The 22771-nt window shown below is 49.7% G+C and overlaps 1 protein-coding gene across 1 annotated transcript; it reads left to right on the forward strand.

The window, feature by feature from the left end:
* The first annotated feature begins 1930 nt into the window (after positions 1 to 1930).
* On the forward strand, positions 1931 to 22771 carry RHBG (Rh family B glycoprotein). Its single transcript, XM_077841161.1, has 10 exons — positions 1931 to 2120; positions 12044 to 12230; positions 13227 to 13377; positions 13923 to 14070; positions 15604 to 15770; positions 17588 to 17725; positions 18945 to 19078; positions 20569 to 20690; positions 21835 to 21908; positions 22697 to 22771. The coding sequence occupies exons 1-10, from the start codon at positions 1931 to 1933 to the stop codon at positions 22769 to 22771; spliced, it is 1386 nt and encodes a 461-aa protein (XP_077697287.1).

Below are 22771 nucleotides of genomic sequence, written 5' to 3' on the forward strand. Positions count from 1 at the left end.
ATTTTATGGTAAGAAATGTACAACAAAGTTATCCAAACAACCTTAACTCTGCCTTGCCGTGACATCATGCAATAAACATATGATTACAATTAAGACTTTTTAAATAATTTTGGTCCTAAATTAGATACAACTGATTTTTAAAGACACATTTACTTTTTCCTATATTTTGTTCCCTTATAACATTATGAAACCATGGCAAGAGTGCCTTAACTGTGCATGTCAAACAACCTACCCATGAGAACTCTTGACACAACTGACCAGTCCCTTACTGGTGGGTCATTACAACCAACAGCGTTGTTGCATGCAAATTAGCTTTTGAGGAAGTGTGGTGATTGGTTGAACTACCTTATCTGACAATGGCCTTCCTTAAGAGTTACCTGAGCTGAGCCTGCCTTTAGTCTGTCTAGCCATAAAAATTAGATACAACAATTCAGATAAATTACAAACTAATTTATCCAGTTCACCTGGTTAACATGCTCAAGTGCCTGTGTTATTCTGTTGTTAACAACATTTGGGCCAAAAAAAAAGACTGATGGATACTAAATTTCTTCCAGGATCTAGATTTGGGTTAATTTACACTAATAAACTAACAAACGTATTTATTTGTAAATTCTCAGAAAATTAATTCTGTGCTCAAAGAGTAAGCTCTGTAAATTTGGGGAGGGTACGGGTTATTTTTCATACAAAATACAAAGGTTGAAACTCCTCTTTAAGGGCAATAAACAACTCAGCTTTGATTGTGGAGTCATGATCGACACCTCCATAATAATAGAAACCAATTTATTACCTCTGTCTAACCTAATTCATCTAATCCATCTGGTCCGTAAATTTATGCATCTAATCTCTTCAATCTTGAATCTCTAGAAATTAGCATACTGTGGACACTAACACAAATGAACACATCCAATACCAAATTGAATCAATCTAATCCACAATCTAAAATAATCCATTCAATATATAACCAAATACAATCTAATCCATCTATTTTCTAATCTAATTCAATTAATCTACTCTCTAAACCAATGGATAGCACAAAGGAGCCCAATTTGGAAGACATGTAGTCTAGTTTTGGGTCTGCCATTGGCCTGCTGAGTAACCTTGGGCAAGTCACTCCACCCTTCCGTGCCTCAGTTTCCCTATCTATAAAATGATGATAATGCTACAGACCTCCTTTGTAAAGTGCTTTGAGATCTACTGAGGAAAAGCAGGAGATAACAATAACAACACCCATTTCTTGTATAATGCTTTTCACCAATAGGTCTTAAATTGCTTCACAATCTTTAATGTGAGGTTGGGAAGCAAGAGGTAAGTATTATTAATCTAATCCAGTCTGTCTGTTCTGTAACCTAATCTATTGAATCTATAGGCTAACGGAACCCATTTCTCCCTAGCCCCATTCCAGTGCTAGGACTTGCATTTAAATTGTCATCCTCATGCAACAGTTGTGCTGAACTCATTTAATTTGTCTCTGAATCATAACAGGCTGACTCAGCTGCTGTCATGATATGACGCAGTGGGCCAGATCCTCAGCTGGTGTAAAGCAGTTTAGGTCCATTGACCGCCATGGAGTTACAATTGATTTACCTCAACCAGGGATTTGGCTCTAGGAATCCATACCTGGTGCCTCAGTCACTGAGCCATTGGCAAAGCTGGCTCTCCACATTCCTCTGTTCCTGCCTAAACAGACAGTTGCTTGCAGGCATGCAGCAAAGAAGACATGAGCAAATATTTTCTCATCCTCTGGAGCTGCGCTGTGTTTCAGTGGGAGGGACCCAGCTGGCAACTCATTGACTGGTGGGCGAGGCTTTCTACAAGTAATTAACAAAAGTCTTGGCACAAGGGCCTCAGCTTGTTAACTTCCACCTGCAGCCAGGTTGGAAGATTAGTTTCATTTTCATCTCTCTCACGCTTCTTTCTCCTCCTCAGGAGCATGTCTGGCCACACAACCAACCTCAGGCTCAAGCTCCCAGCAATATGCTTCCTCCTTCAGCTCTTCACCATCATCCTCTTCGCTCTTTTCGTCCGCTACGATCAAGAGACCAGCGCCAGACTCTGGCACGAGGAGCTGAGCCACCACAACAAAAGCAACCGGGACAACGATTTTTACTTTCGCTACCCGAGTGAGTACAACCCATCCATGCACTCAGCTCCTGCTTCATCAGCCTCGGTCATAGAATCATAGAATATCAGGGTTGGAAGGGACCTCAGGAGGTCATCTAGTGCAACCCGCTGCTCAAAGCAGGACCAACTCCCAATTTTTGCCCCAGATCCCTAAATGGCCCCATCAATGATTGAACTCACAACCCTGGGTTTAGCAGGCCAATGCTTAAACCACTGAGCTATCCCTCCCCCCCCCCCCCCAAATTCAGGAGGTCCCACCTACATTGCCCATCACCATGGTCAGATGCCATCTGTAGGAGGGGAACCCACGCATTTCCGTGCCCCAGATGTTCCATGGCCCCTCTCTGTGACAGAGGACGCTCATCTCAAGTGTGTGACACCCACAGTCTCTTAAACCCCAGATGAGCCCCCATTTATATAACAGCCACCTTCTTGGCTGATCTCTGGGATTGAACCAGGGACCTCCAGTCGTAAAATATGACCCTCTACAGCTGTATCAGACTCACAGCCTATCTATCTTAGGGGTATAAAACTGCAGCCCATCCCCGTAGTATCTGAGCACTTTCCACATAAAATCAAGAGCAACAGCAGCAATCTTTGTGGCTCAGGCACCGAGGGAAGTGTATATACATTAGAGGCCCAGAGGATCTGGGCTATGCTGACTGGTGGGTGATAACTTTCAGGGGGAATTTAAGAACTTAGAAGTGCCCCAAGCTGGTGCCCGCTGTTGGTATCCTCTTGGTTTTTCTTCTTGGTGCAGAAACATTGTGCAGAGCATGGGAGAAGCTAGCAAGGCCAGTGCCGGGCGTGTGGGTTGAAAAGCACTCAGAGTATTATCCTTGCGCGCGCGGGAGTTGGTGGGCAGCGCAGCTGCAAGGCAAACGGTAATCCCTTCCCGGGGTCTTGCAATTCAGAGCTGGCCTCTGGGAAAGGCGCCTCTGTGTGCCAGGACATCCCTCGCAGAGCAGAGGCGTTTGGAGGCTCGTTTGGAACCTAAAGCCTGAAAGAGGCGATTGACTTTGGGGGGAGCAGACAGTGAGTGACATTGCTAAGCAGCTGCTCCGTGGGGGCCTGCACTTCAACAGCAAATGGTAGTCAGGGCTGGTGGACGAAGAGTCAAGGGCCTGGAAGGGAGGCATGAGGCTGCTCAGGGATTCATTCATTCCTCGGTTGAGATCTGTTCTTATTGTGGCAATCAGAGCCAGCTTAAATGCTGGGAATCACACACAACTTGCAGCACCACAGGGGACGTTTGCTCCACTTGGCCTCATCGAAGAATAGTCTTGTGGGTCAAGGCGGTTGGCCTAGCTCGCTAGAGAACAGGGTTCAAACCCCCTGCTCTGCCACAAGATCCCTTGGGCAAATCCCTCAGGGGGTGACTGCAGCGTGTAAACAGGTTCCGACCTCCGCCAGCTTGGGTACCAATGGCAGCGAAGCTGTGGCAGCCTGCTTTAGCTTCGGGGGGATTGCGCTGCGGCTGCTGTCGGTACCCACGCCAGGTAGATGAATGCTCCCTGAAGCTATCGGTACCCTCCACTGGCAGTGTCGAACATAGCCTCAGGCTCTCTGTGCCTTGGGGTATGTCCACATAGCGATAAAAGATCCGTGGAGCACGGCTGGCCTGGACCAGCTGAGATGGGCTGGTGCGGCCATATAATATTGCACTGTAGACGTCTGGGCTGAGGCCGGATCCCAGACTCTGAGACCCCGCCCGGACGTGGGTCTACAGAACCAGAGCTCCAGCCCAAGCTCGAACATCTACCCTGCAATTGTTAGCCCCGCCGCCCTTGCCAGTTGACCTGGGCTCTGAGATGGGGTGCCGTGGGTTTTTTATTGCAGAGACTTACCCTTGGTTTCCCTTCTTAAGATGGAGATAATCTCCCTTTGCCTAGTTAGAAAGGAGTGGGCTTTGCTTGACCAAAAGCTTGACAAGCAATGGTTCAAAGCACTGTAGGATGACTGGTCCATTCCCACGGACCGTGCTGTAGAAATATTGGCCTGTTACAGTTGAAACGTTAGACAGGAACCCTCAGAAATACTGGGTCATGACTAGAAATAGCAAGGCCCATGCTGAACTTTGGAAATACTCAAAGAGACTGCACAAATACTGCAGAAATCCTGGGCCATTCATTTAGAAGCCTTCTGGAGGGGTGTTAATATCCTGAGAACACCTGTTGCTTGACAGGTTTCAGAGTAACAGCCGTGTTAGTCTGTATTCGCAAAAAGAAAAGGAGTACTTGTGGCACCTTAGAGACTAACCAATTTACTTGAGCATGAGCTTTCGTGAGCTACAGCTCACTTCATCGGATGCATACCGTGGAAACTGCAGCAGACTTTATATATACACAGAGAATATGAAACAATACCTCCGCCCACCCCACTGTCCTGCTGGTAATAGTTTATCTAAAGTGATCATCAGGTTAGGCCATTTCCAGCACAAATCCAGGTTTTCTCACCCTCCACCCCCCCACACAAATTCACTCTCCTGCTGGTGATAGCCCATCCAAAGTGACAACTCTTTACACAATGTGCATGATAATCAAGTTGGGCCATTTGTGCAGGATTTGTGCAGGAAATGGCCCAACTTGATTATCATGCACATTGTGTAAATTGGTTAGTCTCTAAGGTGCCACAAGTACTCCTTTTCTTTTTGCGAATACAGACTAACACGGCTGTTACTCTGAAACCTGTCATTGTGTAAAGAGTTGTCACTTTGGATGGGCTATCACCAGCAGGAGAGTGAATTTGTGTGGGGGGGTGGAGGGTGAGAAAACCTGGATTTGTGCTGGAAATGGCCTAACCTGATGATCACTTTAGATAAGCTATTACCAGCAGGACAGTGGGGTGGGAGGAGGTATTGTTTCATATTCTCTGTGTATATATAAAGTCTGCTGCAGTTTCCACGGTATACATCCGATGAAGTGAGCTGTAGCTCACGAAAGCTCATGCTCAAATAAATTGGTTAGTCTCTAAGGTGCCACAAGTACTCCTTTTCTTGTTGCTTGACAGTGCATCTCTTGTAATAACCTCACACTGCACACTGCTCCTTTATCAACATAACTAACGCCTAAGCTAATAAAGGAGATCTTTGTACTGAGCTATGCATACACTGGATTTATACGTGCTGTTAAGTAGATGGTATGCTTTTCTAGCCCTACATCTCTACTGTAGGGGAGCCTATAGTTTAGTCTGCCAGCAAACTTGTGTCAAAACTACAACTGCCTTGCCTTCGCTACTTTCCTTTGTTGTTTGCAGTGTTGTTGTTGCCGTATCGGTCCCAGGATATCAGAGAGAAGATACCTGAAGAAGAGCTCTGGGTAGCTCGCAAGCTTGTCTCTTTCACCAGCAGAAGTGAGCCCAATAAAAGATATGACCTCGCCCACCTTGTCTGTGCTAGGATTTTAATGCTTGTTAAGAACACACCTTTTTCCCCCTGCAGCAAAGACATGCTCATAAGGAAATGTCTCTTGCTATTTGCACACACAGTCTCTAGCACAATTGGCCTCTAATCTTGGTTGAGGGCTCTAGTTGGTAGTAATCACTGCTTGGCATAGCTATACAAACAACATATTTGTACGTATTTGTATGCTTTCCAGTTCCCTAACCATTTTCATTGCTCTCTGCAGAACTTTGCTCAGTGTTCCCACATGCTGGCTGTCATCATGGGCCACTGTGGGATATACACAGTGGGGGAAAGTAGTTCCGTTTCATGGGGGATTTTGATATTTCAAAATTGGGTTTCACTCCTATTTGGAATGAAAACAAAAAATTTCAACATTCTCCATGAAAAGGAGAGGAGCCGGACCCCCAGGGCTGGATGCCTGGCCCACTGCCCCAGTTAGCCCATTGGAACATTGGTGAAGCCAAACTGTGTCTATGGAACCTTTTGACTTCACCGAATTGGCAATTCTGATGAAACATTGTTTGGTTGGAATTTTTCTGACCAGCTCAAATTTCTACCCTGTGTGGATCGGTCATAAACTTAACCATAGACACAACCACTTTACAGCTTAGGACCTGGCTTGTGAAAGTCACTGCGAGACTTTCTGTTGACTCCAACAGGCTTTAGATCAGGTTCTGGTTGAGAAAGACACATGTTTTTAAATCTCCAATGTGATCTATTAATTATAATTACTATTTAGTACCATCCTACTATTATTACTATTCCTTATCTGTATTACGGTGGCACCCAGGAGCCTCAATCACGGACCAGAACCCACAGTGCAAGGTGCTGTATGAATCCAGAACGTAGAGCTTCCAATCGAAGTACCATCTAGTGCATCGTTTCTCACTGCAGACGCTTCCCTGCTCCAGTACTGACAAGGTTAGAGGTCGGTGCGCTGCTGAGGAACGCTCTTTGGAATGAGCGCGATTGCAAAACATAGGCTCGGACCACTCATGGGGATGGAAAGTCCCGTGACTGTTGTCCTGAACCAGGGTCATTAATCCTGATGTCCTGGTCAAATTGCTAAGGGCAGCCAGCAAAACTGCCAGGCCTGAAACAGATACAGATCAGACACTTGCAGGAATAATGAAAACACGCCCCCTTTGCCTTAGCTAAGGGAGCAGCATGAAATAGATTGAAACTAACGCTGCAAAGCAAGTGAAAGAGAAATTAGGTTTGCAGTGTTATAGCTGTGTCAGTCCCAGGATATTAGTGAGACAAGGTGGGTGAGATCATAGCTTTTATTGGACCAACGTCTGTTGGGGAGGGAGACAAGCTTTTGGGCTACACAGAGCTCTTCTGCAGGTCTGGAAAAGGTGCTTAGAGCTAGTCTACACTGGAAATGCTACAGCGGCATGGCTGTAAACACTATCTTCAGTGTAGACCCTACCTATGCCAAAGGGAGGGGTTCTCCCATTGGCGTAGGTAATCCACCTCCCTGAGAAGCGGCAGCTAGGTTGACAGAAGAATTTCTTCTAGCTCTGTCGACATGGGGACTTAGGTCAGCTTACCTACGTCGGTTAGGGTGTGGATTTATGAACACATAATTTTCTCGTGTAGGCCAGGCCGTTGTCTTTATTTCGGCCAGGTCTGCACTAGAAAATTAGCTCAGCATAACGACACTGCTCAGGAGCATGAAAAAGATCCACACCGCTGAGTGGTGTAGTTAAGCCAACCTAACACCCAGTGTAGACAGTGCTAGGGCAACGGAAGAATTCTTCCGTCGATCTAGCGATCACCTCTTGGGGAGGTGGATTATCCACAGTGGCTCATTGCTGCTGTAGCATTTTAAGTGTAGACAAGTACCTGATTTTTAAGAGAAATTCGGGGCAATTTTGGACCAGATCTTTAGCTGGTGTAAATCAACATAGCTCCAGTGACTTCAACAGAGAGTTGAGAGTCAGTGGTTACTTTTGAAAACGTTGGCCTCATGGTTCTGCAATAGTGTGTAGGGTGGCAGCATTGCCTAGCGCACAGATCACTGGCCTGGGACTCAGGATACATTTTTCAACTCCTAGCTCTGCCAATGGACAGATGTGAACTGCTCCCCCCTGAGCCACACCTGACTCTCCTCCCGAGTCTGACACGCCTCTGCCTCTTCAGTTGGATCAAGACTCCTGCAGCCAGATGGGTCATTTTTATTTTCTCCCACCCCCTCCCCAGGGGAAAGGAAGTTGCGACCAACAGTGCTCCAGGCACAAAACCAAAAGCTCACCGCGAACCCTGCCTCTAGGCTTCCCAGGACTCCCCTTACCATGCGGATCAGCACGTCACAGCCTGTGATCCATGCCGCTTCCTGCTCTCATGGAACCCCTGCCCAAGAGGCGGGGTACGTGGATGCAGGGCTGAGACCTACGCTGCTCGGCCTTGGTGAAGGCAGGGCAACCGCATAGCTGCAGTCAGGCTTTAGCAGGAGCGGACGTCCTACAGGTTCTCCCAGTTTCATCTGCCAACTCTTAACTCCACCCAGAGCTGAAAGAGAATTACTCACCCCCCCACACACACACACACATTCAACACATAGAGACATGCACTTTCTATCAGGAAAGAGGTGGCCTAGGGTACGTCTACACGACCGCAGAGCTGAAGCTGCGCGGCTGTTGTGTGGATGCTTCCGGCATCCAGGGAAGGGATTTTTCCCTCAGTGCAGATAATCCAGCCCTCCGAGAGGCCATGGCGAGATCAATGGAAAAATGCTTCCATCAACTTAGTTGCCCCTACAGTAGGGGTTAAGGAGACCTGCAGGGCGCAGAATCTTTCACAGCCCTGAGCGACGCAGCTAGGGCGACCGACGTCTCAGGTGTAGGCCAGGCCTTAGATAGCCGGGGGTAGACAACTTTTTTTTTATTGGGCGGTGGCAGAGTTGTTGCATATTGCTTCCAGGAGCAGCTTTGTACCAGGCCTGAATTTGTCCACTTTTAATAAAGGGAGATAGACGAGCTTCTGGCCCAAGCTCGAGGTTTCTTTATTAATGCAATCCACGATGTTTTCTAGAGGAGGGTAAAGTCCCCCACAGTTGTCTACACCCACGTCTGGGCCTTGTTAGCATAGCGTCTGAGCCCCTCATCATCGTTAGTGTATTTGTCCTCACACCATCCCTGGGAAGCAGGGCAGGGCCCATTATACAGATGAGGAACTGAGGCAGGGAGAGACTTGCCCCCAGAGCACTCAGGAAGCCTGTGACAGAGCAGGGGATTGAAATCAGTCTCCCAACTCTCAGCCTAGCTCTGTGATCACTCAGCCTTCCTCACCAGTTCTTCTGTGCCATCTGAGGTAGGATTAGAACCCAGGACCATTTGCACACACAGGAGGACACTTTCCACCACGCCACTGAGCTAGGAGACCTGGCGTCTCCGGGTATGTCTACGCTACAAGCAAAAACACCCCCAAACACCAAACCCCTGCCCCAAAACCCTACAGCAGTGAGGTTCAGAGCCCCAGTCAACTGACAGGCTCACGTGATGGGTAAAAATAGCCATGTAGATGTTCGAGCTCAGACTGGAGCCTGGGCTCTGAGACCCTCCCTGCTCACTGGGTTTCAGAGCCTTTGAGGGCCAGATGTCCTGCTATTTTTGGCCCTGGAGTGTGAGTCCAAGTCAGTTGACCCAGGATCTGAGACTTGCTGCGTGGGTCTTTTTTTGCAGGGTAGATGCCCCCTCATTCTCCACTGCCCTGTACCTTGCGCCCGCGGGCGTCCTATTTACACTAAGTCCTCTTTATTCTACTTGGGCAGCGCACACGGGTGTCAAGCACATGTAAGTACACTGCCAGAGTGGAGTAAAGGGGCCCTGGTGTAAATCAGCATTGGGCCCCTTGTGTTGTTATTGGCACTAGTATGAAATAAGTGTAAAATGCTACAAAATCATAACTAAGCATACCAGGTTCTGAGATAGCATTTGTCTTTGGTAGATCTCCCAAACGTTTCGTCATCTTTAATATATTGATCCTCACAGTGGTAGATGCAGAGTGTCCTTTATACCATGGGCCTTTTACACCACTCTGGCAAGGGAAGCAGGATCTTAGCAGGAGTGTAATGAGTCTACTTCCTCTTTAAGACCTGCCAGACCAGCGTAAAGGGTCTTGGCGTAAATGAGCATCGGGCAGGCGCCGTTTCACACCCACTTCACACCAGAGCAAAGGACTCCCACAGGGTGCAGGGCACCACAAGACCAGGCCCTTGCTTTGTTCCTGAATCATGAGCCTAATGCTTGTGCACCTGCAGAGTTTATATTTACTTTAGTCACTTTCCGTGCAGAGCACATGGTGGCATGGCCGGAGGCCATGAGCGAAAGCCTGTACCTGTGACTGTCGCCAGTGTCGAGTGTTAGCTCCGTACGCTGGCAGCAGCGAGGTGACGAGACGGAGGGGCAGGTGCTACCCAGGTGTTAATCGGTGAAGTCCCATTGGCTGCCGTGGAGTGACACCGGTTTACACCCGCGCAGGATCTTGGCACTCTGTGGGCTGTGTTAACTCCTGTGGAACGAGGGGGTGGTGAAGAAGCTGGCAGATCTCTGTGCTGGGGGTGGTGAAGGGGGAGAGTTTAAGAGAACACAGCAGACCCTGTACTCGCATAGCTCTCTGGTTCGCTGCTGTTCCTGCTATAGACCCGATTTCCGCCGCCCCCCCTTCCCCCGGGCATGAAAGTTACAATCATTTTTATACCCACCCAGTGCTGATGGCTTGATTCTCATTTACACAAAGGCCCCTTTATGCCGCTCTAGCCTAGTGAAAGGGGCTTTCACGCTGCCAGAGCAGTGCAAAGGGACCTTAATAGCGGAAGTGAGAATCAGGCCCATAGTGCGGTGCACATGCTTAGCATTGGTGCGAATGAAAACAGGAGGTGCTGGACCAGGGAGAATAAGACCCTCTTATTCCCAGCTGCATTTGGCGCACTGGTTTCAGAGCGATTCCATAAGTGGCTTGGCATGCCACATCTCTGCGATGGTTTTCACTGATCTAAAATCCACTGGAGTCAGGGGAGTCACTCTGGATTTACAACTGGTTTAACTGGACAAACAGCCCACTTGGTCTAATGGTTACAGTAAGGGACTAAGAGTGATGAGAACTTGGTTCCCTTTGCAGCTCTGCCACTAACTTGCTGTGTGACCTTTGGCAAACCTCTTCCCCCGCTCTCTGCCTCAGTTTCCCTGTATGCTAAATGAGGATAATAGCAACAGTGTTGCGAACCCCATAACGGTTCAAAAAAAATCATGGCTCAGGCACCCAAAGAAATCATGATATTGGCTTAAAATTGTGAGATTAAAAAACAAAAACAAAACTCCGGGTTCTATCTATCTTCTGGTCTGGTTTCTGAGCCTTTAGGGTGCACTAGATTCACTTGCACTTGCAAGCTTTTCTCTGCAGACATGAGGGCTAGAAGTGGCTTTGAATTCTCCCCCCACCACTTGACTCCCAGAGCAGGGCTTTATCAAGAACAGCAAATATCACGAGACTTGTGATAAAATCGCGAGAACTAGCAATGATCTGTAACCGCTCCCCACTTTTGTAAGGAGAGATCTAGGCAGGAAAGGTGCTCTGCGATGGCTAAGAATTATTGTCCATGTTCCCACAGTAACGCCGAGTAAGATTCTGGGTGGAAATGTCGCCCTTACAAGTGCAACGCTGTTCATGATGCTTCTAACCAGGACTTAGGTTTTCGTAGCACTAGTCAGCCCGAAGAATTCCAAAGTGCTTTACAGAACAGGGGTCACCTGTCCCGCACTGAAATGCAGCCACGTCTGGAGTGGAGCACTGCACTTCTGATTCTTCACTTCTGAAAAGTGGGGAGGTGGGGGGAGTGGCTCCAGTTGGAAAATGTCCAGGAGACACCCCAGAGCTCTTGCGAAAGGTGTCACAGGTTCTTTAATGTCAGGACCTTGCTTTTTACGTCCCGCCTGAACGGCGGAAGAACAAAGTGGTGAGGTACAGTGTTTGCGCAGCTGCCACTCAGCGAGGTCATCGTTCCATGGGGCAGCCCCAGAGAACGGGGCCACATGGCACGTCCGTGCTCGGCGAATTCTCAAGGTCGCTTGGCTGCTCTCTTGCCCTGGATGATGGCTTCCTAGAGCCGGCTGGGGGCTGCTGTCTGTTCTGATGAAAGCAGAGGGGAAAGAAACGGTCCTGGGAAACGCTCACCTGCATTTGTGCTGAGAGGATGATCTTAGCACTGCAGTCTACCTATATCCTCTGGGGTGGATTCTCCGGCTCTTCTTCCTGACAGAAAGTTTAAAAATGTTTTGAAGTTCAAAGGTAGTTTCAAATTCAGATTTAAAAAAAAAAAAAACGGAAAAAAAAAGTCAACATTTTTGTGGATTTCTCCCCTCCTGGGTTATTTTGCACCAATCCTGGAGCATGTCAAAAAGCTGTCGATACTTGAGGGTTTTTTGGGGTGGGGTGGGGGGAAATAAATATTTCAGAAAATGTGTTGACAAGTTCCCTCTCCCCCGGGATCAAATCCATTTGTGATGCTTTCCCCAGGTTTCCAGGATGTCCACACCATGATCTTCATCGGCTTTGGCTTCTTGATGACCTTCCTGAAACGTTATGGATTTGGCAGCGTAGCCTTTAACTTCCTGATCGCGGCGTTCGCTATCCAGTGGTCTACACTGATCCAAGGCTTTTTCCACTCTTTTCACAATGGCAAGATTCACATCGGAATAGAGAGGTGAGTGGCTGGAGGCCAGGTGTCAGAGAGGAAGGATGTCAGGTGGGTCATTCCCAGCTTGGCCACAGACTCTTTGTGTGACAGTGGGTAAGTCTCTGTACTTCAGCTCCCTATTGGTAAAACTGGAAGAACAGCCCTGCTCTGGCTCCCAGGGGTTGCAAGGATAAAGGTTCAGAGGCGCTCGGATAGATGGTAACGTGGCGTGAAGTCACACATACAGCTTTCCTTCCGGGTCCAGCTCTAAGCCAGGGAGCCGCACAGATGTTCATGTCAGACATGCTTGTGATCAGAACGCCATTGTGTTGCCTCAGCCTGATTTGCTCATTTATGCAGCAGTCAAAAGCGGATTTGGCAGTAGGCATAAGAGGGCCTAGGCTGAAATCCCATGTCTGCTGCAGACTCCCCTTGTGACCTTGTCTCCCTGGGACTCGGCTCCCTATCTGTACCATAGGGATAACAAGAGCTCATTTCTCTCGCCTCCGGGGCGGAGCGCATCTCTCCCTATGTGTATGGACAGAACCTAGCACAATGCACTCTGATCTCAGTTGAGGCTACTGTAATACACGGAACAACAGAAGGGCTTTTTTCACTCATTAGATCGAGACTAGAAAGGATCAATAGATCATCTGGCCTCCTGCAGACCACAATACCGGCTGAGTAATTTCACAGATGTGAAACCCTCCAGCTCAGTTCTTAGCCCTTCCACCCATTCGTTAGATGAGCCTAGCATTTCTGTTCCAAAGTCTCCAATCACACCTGCTAACCGATTCTGCCGTTCCTTCTCTGGAAAGCTTTTCTCTTGGGGACCCTTGTGAATTTCCCAGACTGTCAAGTGGACAATCTTCTCCGTTATCCATTAAACTGGAGGCTGAAATTCACCCAGGCGCAAGGGTCCCTGCACCATTTAAATCTAGAGGAAACTGGTCTTGTGTTGGCAATCTGCCCGGGGTAACAGTCTCCTGCAACCTGTTCTACTTTCTTCACTATTCCTGCTAGCATGATCAATGCCGATTTCTGCTCCGGAGCTGTCCTGATCTCCTTCGGAGCAGTTCTGGGCAAGACAAGCCCCATCCAGCTGCTGTTGATGGCCTTGTTTGAAGTCACACTCTTTGGTATTAATGAATTCGTCCTGCTCAGCGTCATTGGGGTAAGTCACACTTTTCATGGCTCTTCCGTTCCCCAGAGGAAGCTGTTCTAAGCTGTTCTAAGCTGGGTCACAGCGTGGTTGTCAAGCTGAGCAAATACCTGACTTGTTGGTTCAGTGGCTAAATAAAATTTAAAAAATTGTTTTGGGTCAAACTAAACATTTAATTTGACCCAAAGCGTAATTATTTTCATTTAGTTTTTGGGTGGTTCTTATCCCCACCTTTATTTTTAAATAAATCTAGCTATGTTTTCTTGCAAGCATTTAAAACTGTTTTTAAAATAAAATTCCAGGAAGCTTCCAAATGAAAAATAGTTTTTAAGTCAAATGTTTAGATTTCTAAAGATTTTTTAGGGCTCCCTCCCTTCCCCTGCTCACCAAAGCCTTCGACAAAACCGACATGAATTTGCGAAACATTTCAATATTGTCGAATCCGTGTTTGTTTGCTAAGCGCAGTTGGGCTGCAAACATGCTGCCCAGTGGTGGTACAGACTGTATTACCTCCTGCCCCCTTTTCAGCACCATCCTTTGCTTCCTGTACCAACCAGGCAAAGGATGCTGGGGGCTCCATGACCATCCACACCTTCGGGGCTTATTTCGGATTGATGGTTTCGCGGATCTTGTATCGGCCCCAGCTGGACAAGAGCAGACAGAGGGAAGGCTCCGTGTACCATTCAGATCTCTTTGCTATGATCGGTAAGGACTCGGAACACACATAGCTCGAGCCCCGGATGGGGCCAAAATAACATCTGACGAATCGGAAAACTATGTCTGTGGTATTTTTAGGGGGCTTTATCTTGAGATCCCCTTGCTCAGATGACTCCAAATTTGAACCCTTAACCCTGTCCCAGTGTGACATTACCCAGGGTACCGTCTGGACCACTGAACAGCTGCTGGGACCACTCTCCTCTTAGTTCAATTCTTCGAGAGTTGTTGATGTCATGAGCAGAGGAGGCCTCTGTCTCTCTCTTATACCAACCTCCCCTCTCTGAGGATTACTCCTGACTGGGGTGCAGGCGACAAGTAGCTTCTTGGGGACGTACGGGTTGAACCATCTCTGTGATGACATGTGAATTTCTTGTTTACACCTTCATGTTGCTGAAGATTGGCTGCTTAAGCCAGTGACAGCTCTTTAACACCTGGCTGGGGGTGCTAATGCGTCTTTGAAGAACTGGTTTGGACCTGCCTTTTTAGCTCTGGAACACGTTACAGCAGTGGCTCTCAAACTTTTTTCCTGGCGACCCCTTTCACATAGCAAGCCTCTGAGTGTGACCTCCCTTATAAATTAAAAACACTTTTTTTATATAGTTAACACCATTATAAATTCTGGAGGCAAAGCGGGGTTTGGGGTGGAGGCTGACGGCACGTGACCCCCCATGTAATAACCTTGTGACCCCCTGAGGGGTCCCAACCCCCAGTTTGAGAACCCCTGTGTTACAGCAATGTTATATAGTAGAAACTTATAACTTACCATACAATGTTGATACACATATTTTACCAGGACAATAATGTTCAGCGGGATATGAGTTTTCCAATGATCTCTCACAAGGTATGCTTTGTACAAAATATATTAGAGTCTTGTAAAAGTGGTGACCATAACAGTATAGACTGGCACAGATACGGTACAGCAAGTTTCAAAACAATCCAAGCAAGCATGTGTATTATAGGGCACTTAGAAAAGTCCTTTGTTAAACAGTAAACAACTCTCTCAGTAAACAGCTGGGTGAATAGCTGATTTGTCTGCTCAGCAGCAGTTCTTGGGGGGGGGGGGGGGCGTTTATGTCAAACCAAACCTGAAAATTCCATCAGAAAAGTCAAATTTTGAGTCTTTTCTAGAGCATGGATTCGAACCCAACATTTTCCCCTCTGAATTTTCCATAAACTGTGTGTGTGTGTGGGGGGGGGGGGGGGGGCGCTTTTTGTTGAAAAATCAGAAACTGAAAATTTTTGGTAAAAGTGTTTTGGGTTTTGATTTAACCGAAATCCAGCACTTAGTCTTTCATTTTCTGTTTTTTTCAGTGGAAAAAACAGGAAATTTCAACCCAGAAGCAAAGCGTGTATGCCCATTTACGTTTTGGTCAAAGACCCATTTTCCGTCAAAAAAAGTTGTTTTGACAACAAGCGGCTTTTGATCAAAGCAAAAGCATTCACAGAACATTCCCCATCAGCTCTGTGGGAGATTCCCTGCCTTCCAAATCTGCTTTCAACTCCTAATTCCTTCCCATGCAGGAACAATCTATCTATGGCTCTTCTGGCCAAGCTTCAACTCTGCCATTACAGCTTGTGGCGATGACCAGCAGCGGACAGCCATGAACACCTACTTCTCCCTGGCTGCTAGCACGCTGGCCACCTTTGCCACGTCAGCCCTCATCAATGGGGAAGGCAAACTGGACATGGTGAGTCAACTCAGTGGCAGCTCTGTCTTTTTGCTGCTGACTCCCCAAGCATGGGCGGTGGGTGAACCCTACCTTCGGGGAGGCTAGCCCCTAGCCCCGCCCCTTCCTCCCGAGGGCACGCCTGAGCCCCGAGTCCACCACCCTCACGACCGGCCTGATCCCCGAGCCACCACTGGCCGTCGTCTGCAGCTGAGCCCCTGCTGGCTTCAGGGGAGAAGAGGACCAAGGGGGAGGCCTCAGGGGAGCCATGGCCTGGGTTAGGGGAGGCTTAGCCTCCTTTGGCCTTCGATACCCGCCACCCATCCCCCCAAGTCTCCTGCCAGACACATTTCCCCCTTCCAATGAGAACCTCAGTCTTTTGGCCGTGTGGACTCTGCTACGCACCCCCGAGGCTCTGCAGGAGAGGAGCCCTGAGCCTGGCGACCTGCAGAGATGCACAAGAGTGGGGCTCCCTTTGTGCAGACCTGTCTCGCCAGGACCATCCTTCCCAAGATGGTGGACAGGTGAGCAGGTGGGATTATGGGTGTCACAGTTGAGGATGCCTGTATTTCCCCCATCGTGGTCCACCAGGCGCTCCCAGTTCCCCAGCCCTCACATCGCTTGGGGAGAGACCCCCGTCTCTCTCCCTCCTGACTGAGGGTTTTCCAGGCTGTGACATTCCCAGCAAGCCAGTCAGGCTGCACAAGCAGCCTCTGGAGAGAAAGCAACGAGCAGCATAATTGCTCGCAGTTATGTTACCACCCAACGCTTTCTAAGCAAGCATATTTATTCTTAAGGTAGCAGCACTACAGAGAAAACTTATTTAAAACAATACAAGAACTTACCCACACGCTGAAAGGCTCACTAGAGCCCACTCCAACTCCAGACTCGGGCTCTGGGAGGTGTCAGTTCTTCAAAACCCCCAATCAGGTTTTCCCCATGGTTATAAGTTCACACCTGTGTCAGTTCACCGCCACCATGAACAGTTCAGCCTCTCCTTTATACAGCTTGGGCCTTTCATCTTGTCTTCACGTACCAGGCCGTCAGCAGGCAGTGACGCGATCTTCAGGGTGTAGCTTCAAAAGGCTGGATTTTGGTGTAACTAGCGGTGGGGAATTTGCATTCCTTGCCCCCAACTATTCTCCAGGAAAACCACTTAGCGCTTTCTGTTCTAAAAGTCCATTCTTGTCTGGCACATTGGTCATTATAGTAATTTCAAGCCCCAAGTCTCACATCGGTCACATTTGCCCCCCGCCCCTTGAGAGGTTACAAATAATCTCAGCCCACAACACCACAAACCATTCATTTAATACAAGGGAGCCCAAAGAGACAAACTTAATTCAATAAAACTCCCAAGGATATTGCCAGAGGCAGCAAGGAAGGATGGCCTAGTGTTTAGGACATTAGCCCTATAGCTTGGGAGACCTGAGTTCTATTCCCTCCTCTGCTACAGACTCACTCTGTGACCTTTGGCAAGTCACTCAGTCTCTGTGCCTCAGTTTCCCTATCTGCACAATGGGGCAATAGCGCTGCCCTACCTCACAGGGAGATTGTGAGGATAAATACACTGCAGACTGAGAGGTGCTCTGGTGCTGTAGTGATGAAGCCCACATAAATACCATTGGTAGATACTATGGGGACAGTTCCTCTCCCTCTGGGCCTTCTAAGATCTAAGATTCCCCTTTCGAGGGGCTGCTGTTTTGAACCGTGCCTTCCAGACACAACTTTGAAATTCTTCCCAACTTTCTCACCACCTCTCCTTCCAGTCTTCACCGCACCTGACCAGCGGTGGGTGCGGGAGTCTGAACTGAGCTCCTCCCCCCATGCTCTCTCTCTAGGTCCATATTCAGAACGCAGCCTTAGCCGGCGGGGTCGTGGTCGGGACGTCAGGCGAGATGATGCTGACTCCATTCGGTGCCATGATCGCTGGGTTTCTGGCTGGGCTCATTTCTACCCTGGGCTTCAAATTCCTCACGGTACGTCCCGTCGGCGACGTCTACGCAGCACGCCTCTTGCCGCGGCGCAGAGGGTCCGCCACAGTGAAAAGCGGGCGGTGGTCACGCAGCGGCGTGTAGCTTCGCCTGCCAGGGAACGGGAGGAAGCGTCGGGCTGTGTAGACAGGGAAGGCCCTGCTTGGGCACGTAGAAAGCCGTGTAGGGTCCACACCCACAGAGGCCAGGTGTGTCTTTACTTGCCTAAACGGTGCCTTGCAACCTACACTGGTAGTTATACCCATGCGGGGGGCACGTTGTTCAGGCACTCTACCCACGACGGACGGGAGCGTGTGGTGCGTGCGTACGTACCTTTAATGTGGGGCCTGATCCTCATTGGCAGTAAGGCCCCTTTTCTCCAGCGCGCCAGCCAGGGCCCTCAAAGTGGGTGAAAGTTTCATTTCTGCCCGCTGTGCTGGACCTTGGGGTCGGTGAGACACAGGCCTTCTAGCAAGGCCCTCGCCCTCCTTTACACAGGGAAAAGGAACTGGAGCAGCATAAAGAGGCCCTGAAACCCCAGCTGGGGCCAGGGGAGGTTTCCTCCAGCGCCGGGACCGTGGAAGACAGCCGCCCTGCTGCCTCTGCCTCGCTACCCCCAGCATCGGGTGTGCCGTGGGGGCCAGGCCTCAAGAACAGCCCTGAAGCCCGGGGGTGGGGACTGCTGGGGCCTAAACCATGTCTGTATTACACAGCGCTGGTGGTGATGCGTAGGGTACACGTGGCCACGTGCCGCAGCGAAAAGCAAGCTGCGTCCACACTGCAGCGTGCGGGTGGCAGCGAACGGCTCCGGCCGGGGGCGCGGGAGGAAGACAGCGGGAATGCTACCTTGTGCGTGCAGAGAACCGTGTAGGGTTTGTACTGGAAACATACCCACAGGGGTCAGGCGCGTCTTTCCTTTGCCTGCTTAAGCCCTGCCTTGCCATCGACACTGCTATTTGAACCTGCGGAAGGGGGAGGGAGGAAGCCATCTATGTACTCTCCACACTGCTGTAAGAAGCGTCCCGCGTGGACGTGCCTTTAGACAGGCCCCCAGGGATGTCTCAGTGACACCAAGGGGCTTTCCAGCCCCCGGGGCAGTCCAGAAAGGTTGCTTTAAGCCCTCCCACCCCCTGCACTGCGCCTCTTAGATACCCGCTGCAGAACTCGTGCCCTGAACGCGCCTCTAGGCCTTCATGTCCTCACAACCCCTCTGTGCTCTCCACAGCCCATCCTGGACGCCAGACTAAAAATACAGGACACGTGCGGGGTCCACAACCTCCACGGGATGCCGGGCGTCCTGGGTGCTCTCCTGGGAGCTCTGATGGCAGCTCTGGCAACACAAGACGTCTACGGGGACGGGTGAGCGCTGCTTGGCACGCCAGTCTCACTCACTTGGGGGGCTGGGGGGGGGGAGAGGACGGGAAGAGACCATCCTTCATCCCAACCCTCCCCCCCCCAGTGGATTCCTTGATTTCGATCGTAAATCGCGCCCCACCCGATGCCGGTGACGGAGTGGGTGGGAGGTGACATCCAGGCAGCTCCATGCACGCCAGGCATTGAGCGCGCACAGTTCACTAACACACCACCCTGTCCTCTGCTCACTAACTCCGTACGGCCACCGAGAGGCCGAGAATCACTGCACGGCTATTCCCTGGGAGACGGTATTTCTATAGCAGCCGTTCTCCATCTTTTCAGGACCAAGAACCCCCTTCCTGTGTACCAGCACCAGAAGGTCAGTGTGTATTATGGAAAGGGCAGGGCAGTTCCTATCCCCTCCCCCGACACCTGTTCGCAACGCTGCTCGGGGCATGGGGGGGGGGGAATAGCCCACATATCGAAGACCCAGGCTTTACACCGAGACTCAGCAACGTACGACTATGTTTTAATATGGTCGCTGGATAACACAAAGGGTTATTTTAAAGCATTTTTTTTCCAAGTTATCTATTTACTTGTTCACAGTTGTGGGGAAGTTATGGGGGGTGGACAGACCACAGAGGCCGTCAGACAGTCATTAGTTAACGAGAGTAGACGCGGAGATGCAGGAAGTTGAAGCTTTAGAACTCGAAGGCGCAAAGAGTCAGCGGCACGTGGCAAAATGACAGGTCAACAGCCTGAAATCAAGTTCTTAAGCAGCGTTTTTGTTTTTCTTACTTTGCCCCGCTGTAAATTTCAGTCATCAGATATTTACTAACATTGACAGCCAAGCCTATCTATAGCACCTTCCAACCCTGAGTGCTTTACTCATGCTAGTTCTGCCTCGTAATGCAACCCCTGGGAGAAGGACATTATTATTGCAGTCATATTGACAGGGAAACCGGAGCATGGAGAGGTGAAGGGAATTGCTCCTCAGTGGCAGGACTATCCACTGCTGTGGACAGTAAGCTCCCCCTCCAGCAATAGATGCGTCTGATCCACCCCCAAAAAGCCCCTGTCAGGGGACAAGCAGTGAGTGAGCTCCAGAGGTCGAGGACTGTCCAAATCCTCCACACCCCTAACACTGCACCCTTTCTGCTGCCTCTGAACCCTTCTGTATCTAGGCAATCCTTCACGGTTACATCTCTATGGCTTCATTAGTTCCACAGTAGCAAAACATCAGTCCCTGAAGCCGCACTGAGCGCCCACGACCTGGCTTTGATGCTGGCCCATGGGCAGGATTTGAACAGGTGACCTTCAGCACTAGGAGCAGACGGGCTACAGCTCAAGCTAATGGAATAACTCCACTGACTTCCAGCAGCAGTAGATTCTTATCCCCTTAAATGAATCAGGCGTGTGATGGGGACAAGGCCTTACCTTGGTCAGCATGAGTTACAGGAGTTCCCAACACATACCTGGTCTTACCGATCTTGCAGGATGGCCGACGTGTTCCCTTTAATTGCCAATGGAAGCCGGACGGCAAAGTACCAGGGAGCCTACCAGTTCTTCGCGTTACTCATCACGCTGGGGTTCGCGGTGGTCGGAGGGAGCCTCGTGGGTGAGCTTTGTGCCTGTTGATGGGGCATCTTTTCACTGTGGTCACAGTACCGCGGGCAGAAACATAGACTTTTATCCTCCACCCCTGCTCCGCTTGAGGCCCTGCCCCCACTCTGCTCCCTCTCCTGAGGCCCTGCCTTTGATCCATCTCTTCCCACCCCGGCTCTGCCCCGAAGCTCCCGCCCGCTGCTCTCCGCCCGCCCCCAAGCCCCGCTCCCAGCTGCCAAACAGCTGATTGGTGGTGCCCCACTTTTTATTGTGGGTGCTCCAGCCCCAGAGCACCCACGGAGTTGGCGCCTAGGACTCCAGGAACATCTCATGGTAACGTTGCTACAGGGCTTCGGGACCACAAAGTGCAGCATTTTTGGTTTGATTCAATAGCAGTTATTGATGGTGCAGTAGCACAGATCTCGGCAGAGATCAGGGCCCCATTGGGCTAGGCACCACATGTGGGTATAACAACCGATGGCCTTGGACCTGAAGACTTTGCAGTCTAAATAGACAAGACAGAATCATTATCCCCATTTTGCCAATAACAGAACCAAATGAGAACCAGATCCTCAAAGATATTTAGGTTCCTAAATCCCTTTCAAGATTTGGGCCTAAAGTGACTTGACTAAGGTCACACAAGGAGTCTGTGGCAGAGGAGAGAATTGAACCCAGGTCTCCCGATTCTCAAGTCGAGTACTTTACTATTGTTAATTATTTGTGTTGTGGTAGCGTTTTGGAGTTCTAGTCACAGACAGGCCCCCGGGGCACTAGGCACTGTACAGACACAGAACATAAAGGAGCTTATAATCCTCTCTTAAGTAGCATCTACACTTCGAAATTAGTTCTCCATAAATCCCTATTGAATACTATAACCACTGAGTGCCAAACCCCTGTCCGGCCACTAGAGGTCAGCATAAACCAAGGCGTCGGGAAATCAGCAGCTGTTAAAAACTCTTTTAAGTTTTTCAAAGTTGGGTAGTTGAAGTTTGACATCCAAAATACAGGCAACAAAATAAGTGGGCCTGATTTTTAGTGGTACTGGGCCCTGGCTGCTCCCACTGGTTACAAGAGGAGCTGCAGGTGATCAGTACCTCTGAAAAGAGACTGCAGAATGGGACGAACTTTTCCCCTCACCCTTCCTTTTACGTTCCCAGGAGCAACTTTGAAAATCAGGGCGCTTGGGTCCCCTCCAGACACACAGTGCTTCGAAGATCAGATCTACTGGGAGGTAAATCCTTGATTTCGTCTTCTTTCGGCAAGGTCCCACAAGCAGCAGAGGCTGATCCCTGGGGTTCGTTTGAAGAGCCGTAGCAGACTGAGCGCCACATATGACTTATTTCACCATAGCACTTAGCAGCTAAGACCAGGATCAGGGCCCCATGAGCCAAGGGGCTGCACGTATACATAGTGAGACCCAGGCCCTGCCCAGATGAGCTTTGCCACCTAACTAGGCAAAAAAATGATCCATTCCATTTGACAGATGTGGACTGAGACGCTGAGGGGAAAAGGCCTGGTTTTTCCAAAGCGCTCAGCAGCTGCCTTTGCTTTGTAAAGTCGCCAGTGGGAGCGCTTGAAAACGTAGCCGCAGGTGATTTGTCCAGAGTCACGGGGCAAATCTGGAGCAGAACTGGGAATTGAACCCTGGTCTTTTGAGTCCCAGGCCAGAGACTTAAACAAAAAATCAGCCATGACAGAGACAGTGGCTGGGAGCCAGAAACCTTTAAGTGGGTCCCCTCCCAGGACCGTAGGGGGCTGGGAAATAGGTGCATTTGCCCTGAAACTGTCACCGACATCTTAACACTCACCTTTTCCACAATAGGAAAAGAGTTTCCCAATCACTGTGTCTAATGCTAACACATGCCCTCAGCTGATGCCACTTGCTGTATTATGGTCACCATCAATGCCCAGAGTCATGGCTCACAGTCAGCGTCTCTTCCGCGCAAGGTTTCTGATTGTCCCCAGCTGGTCTGAGCAGGAATATACCCAGTGTCACCCTGTGTCTCTGGTTTCATCCAGGTCCCTGAGGATCATCAGGATGGGTACATGACGGCTGTGAACTCCGAGGACCCCGAAAGGAGTGCAAGCGTCTAA

This window comes from Eretmochelys imbricata, chromosome 24, assembly GCF_965152235.1.
Source record: "Eretmochelys imbricata isolate rEreImb1 chromosome 24, rEreImb1.hap1, whole genome shotgun sequence".
In the NCBI taxonomy this organism is placed as follows: Eukaryota; Metazoa; Chordata; order Testudines; family Cheloniidae; genus Eretmochelys; species Eretmochelys imbricata.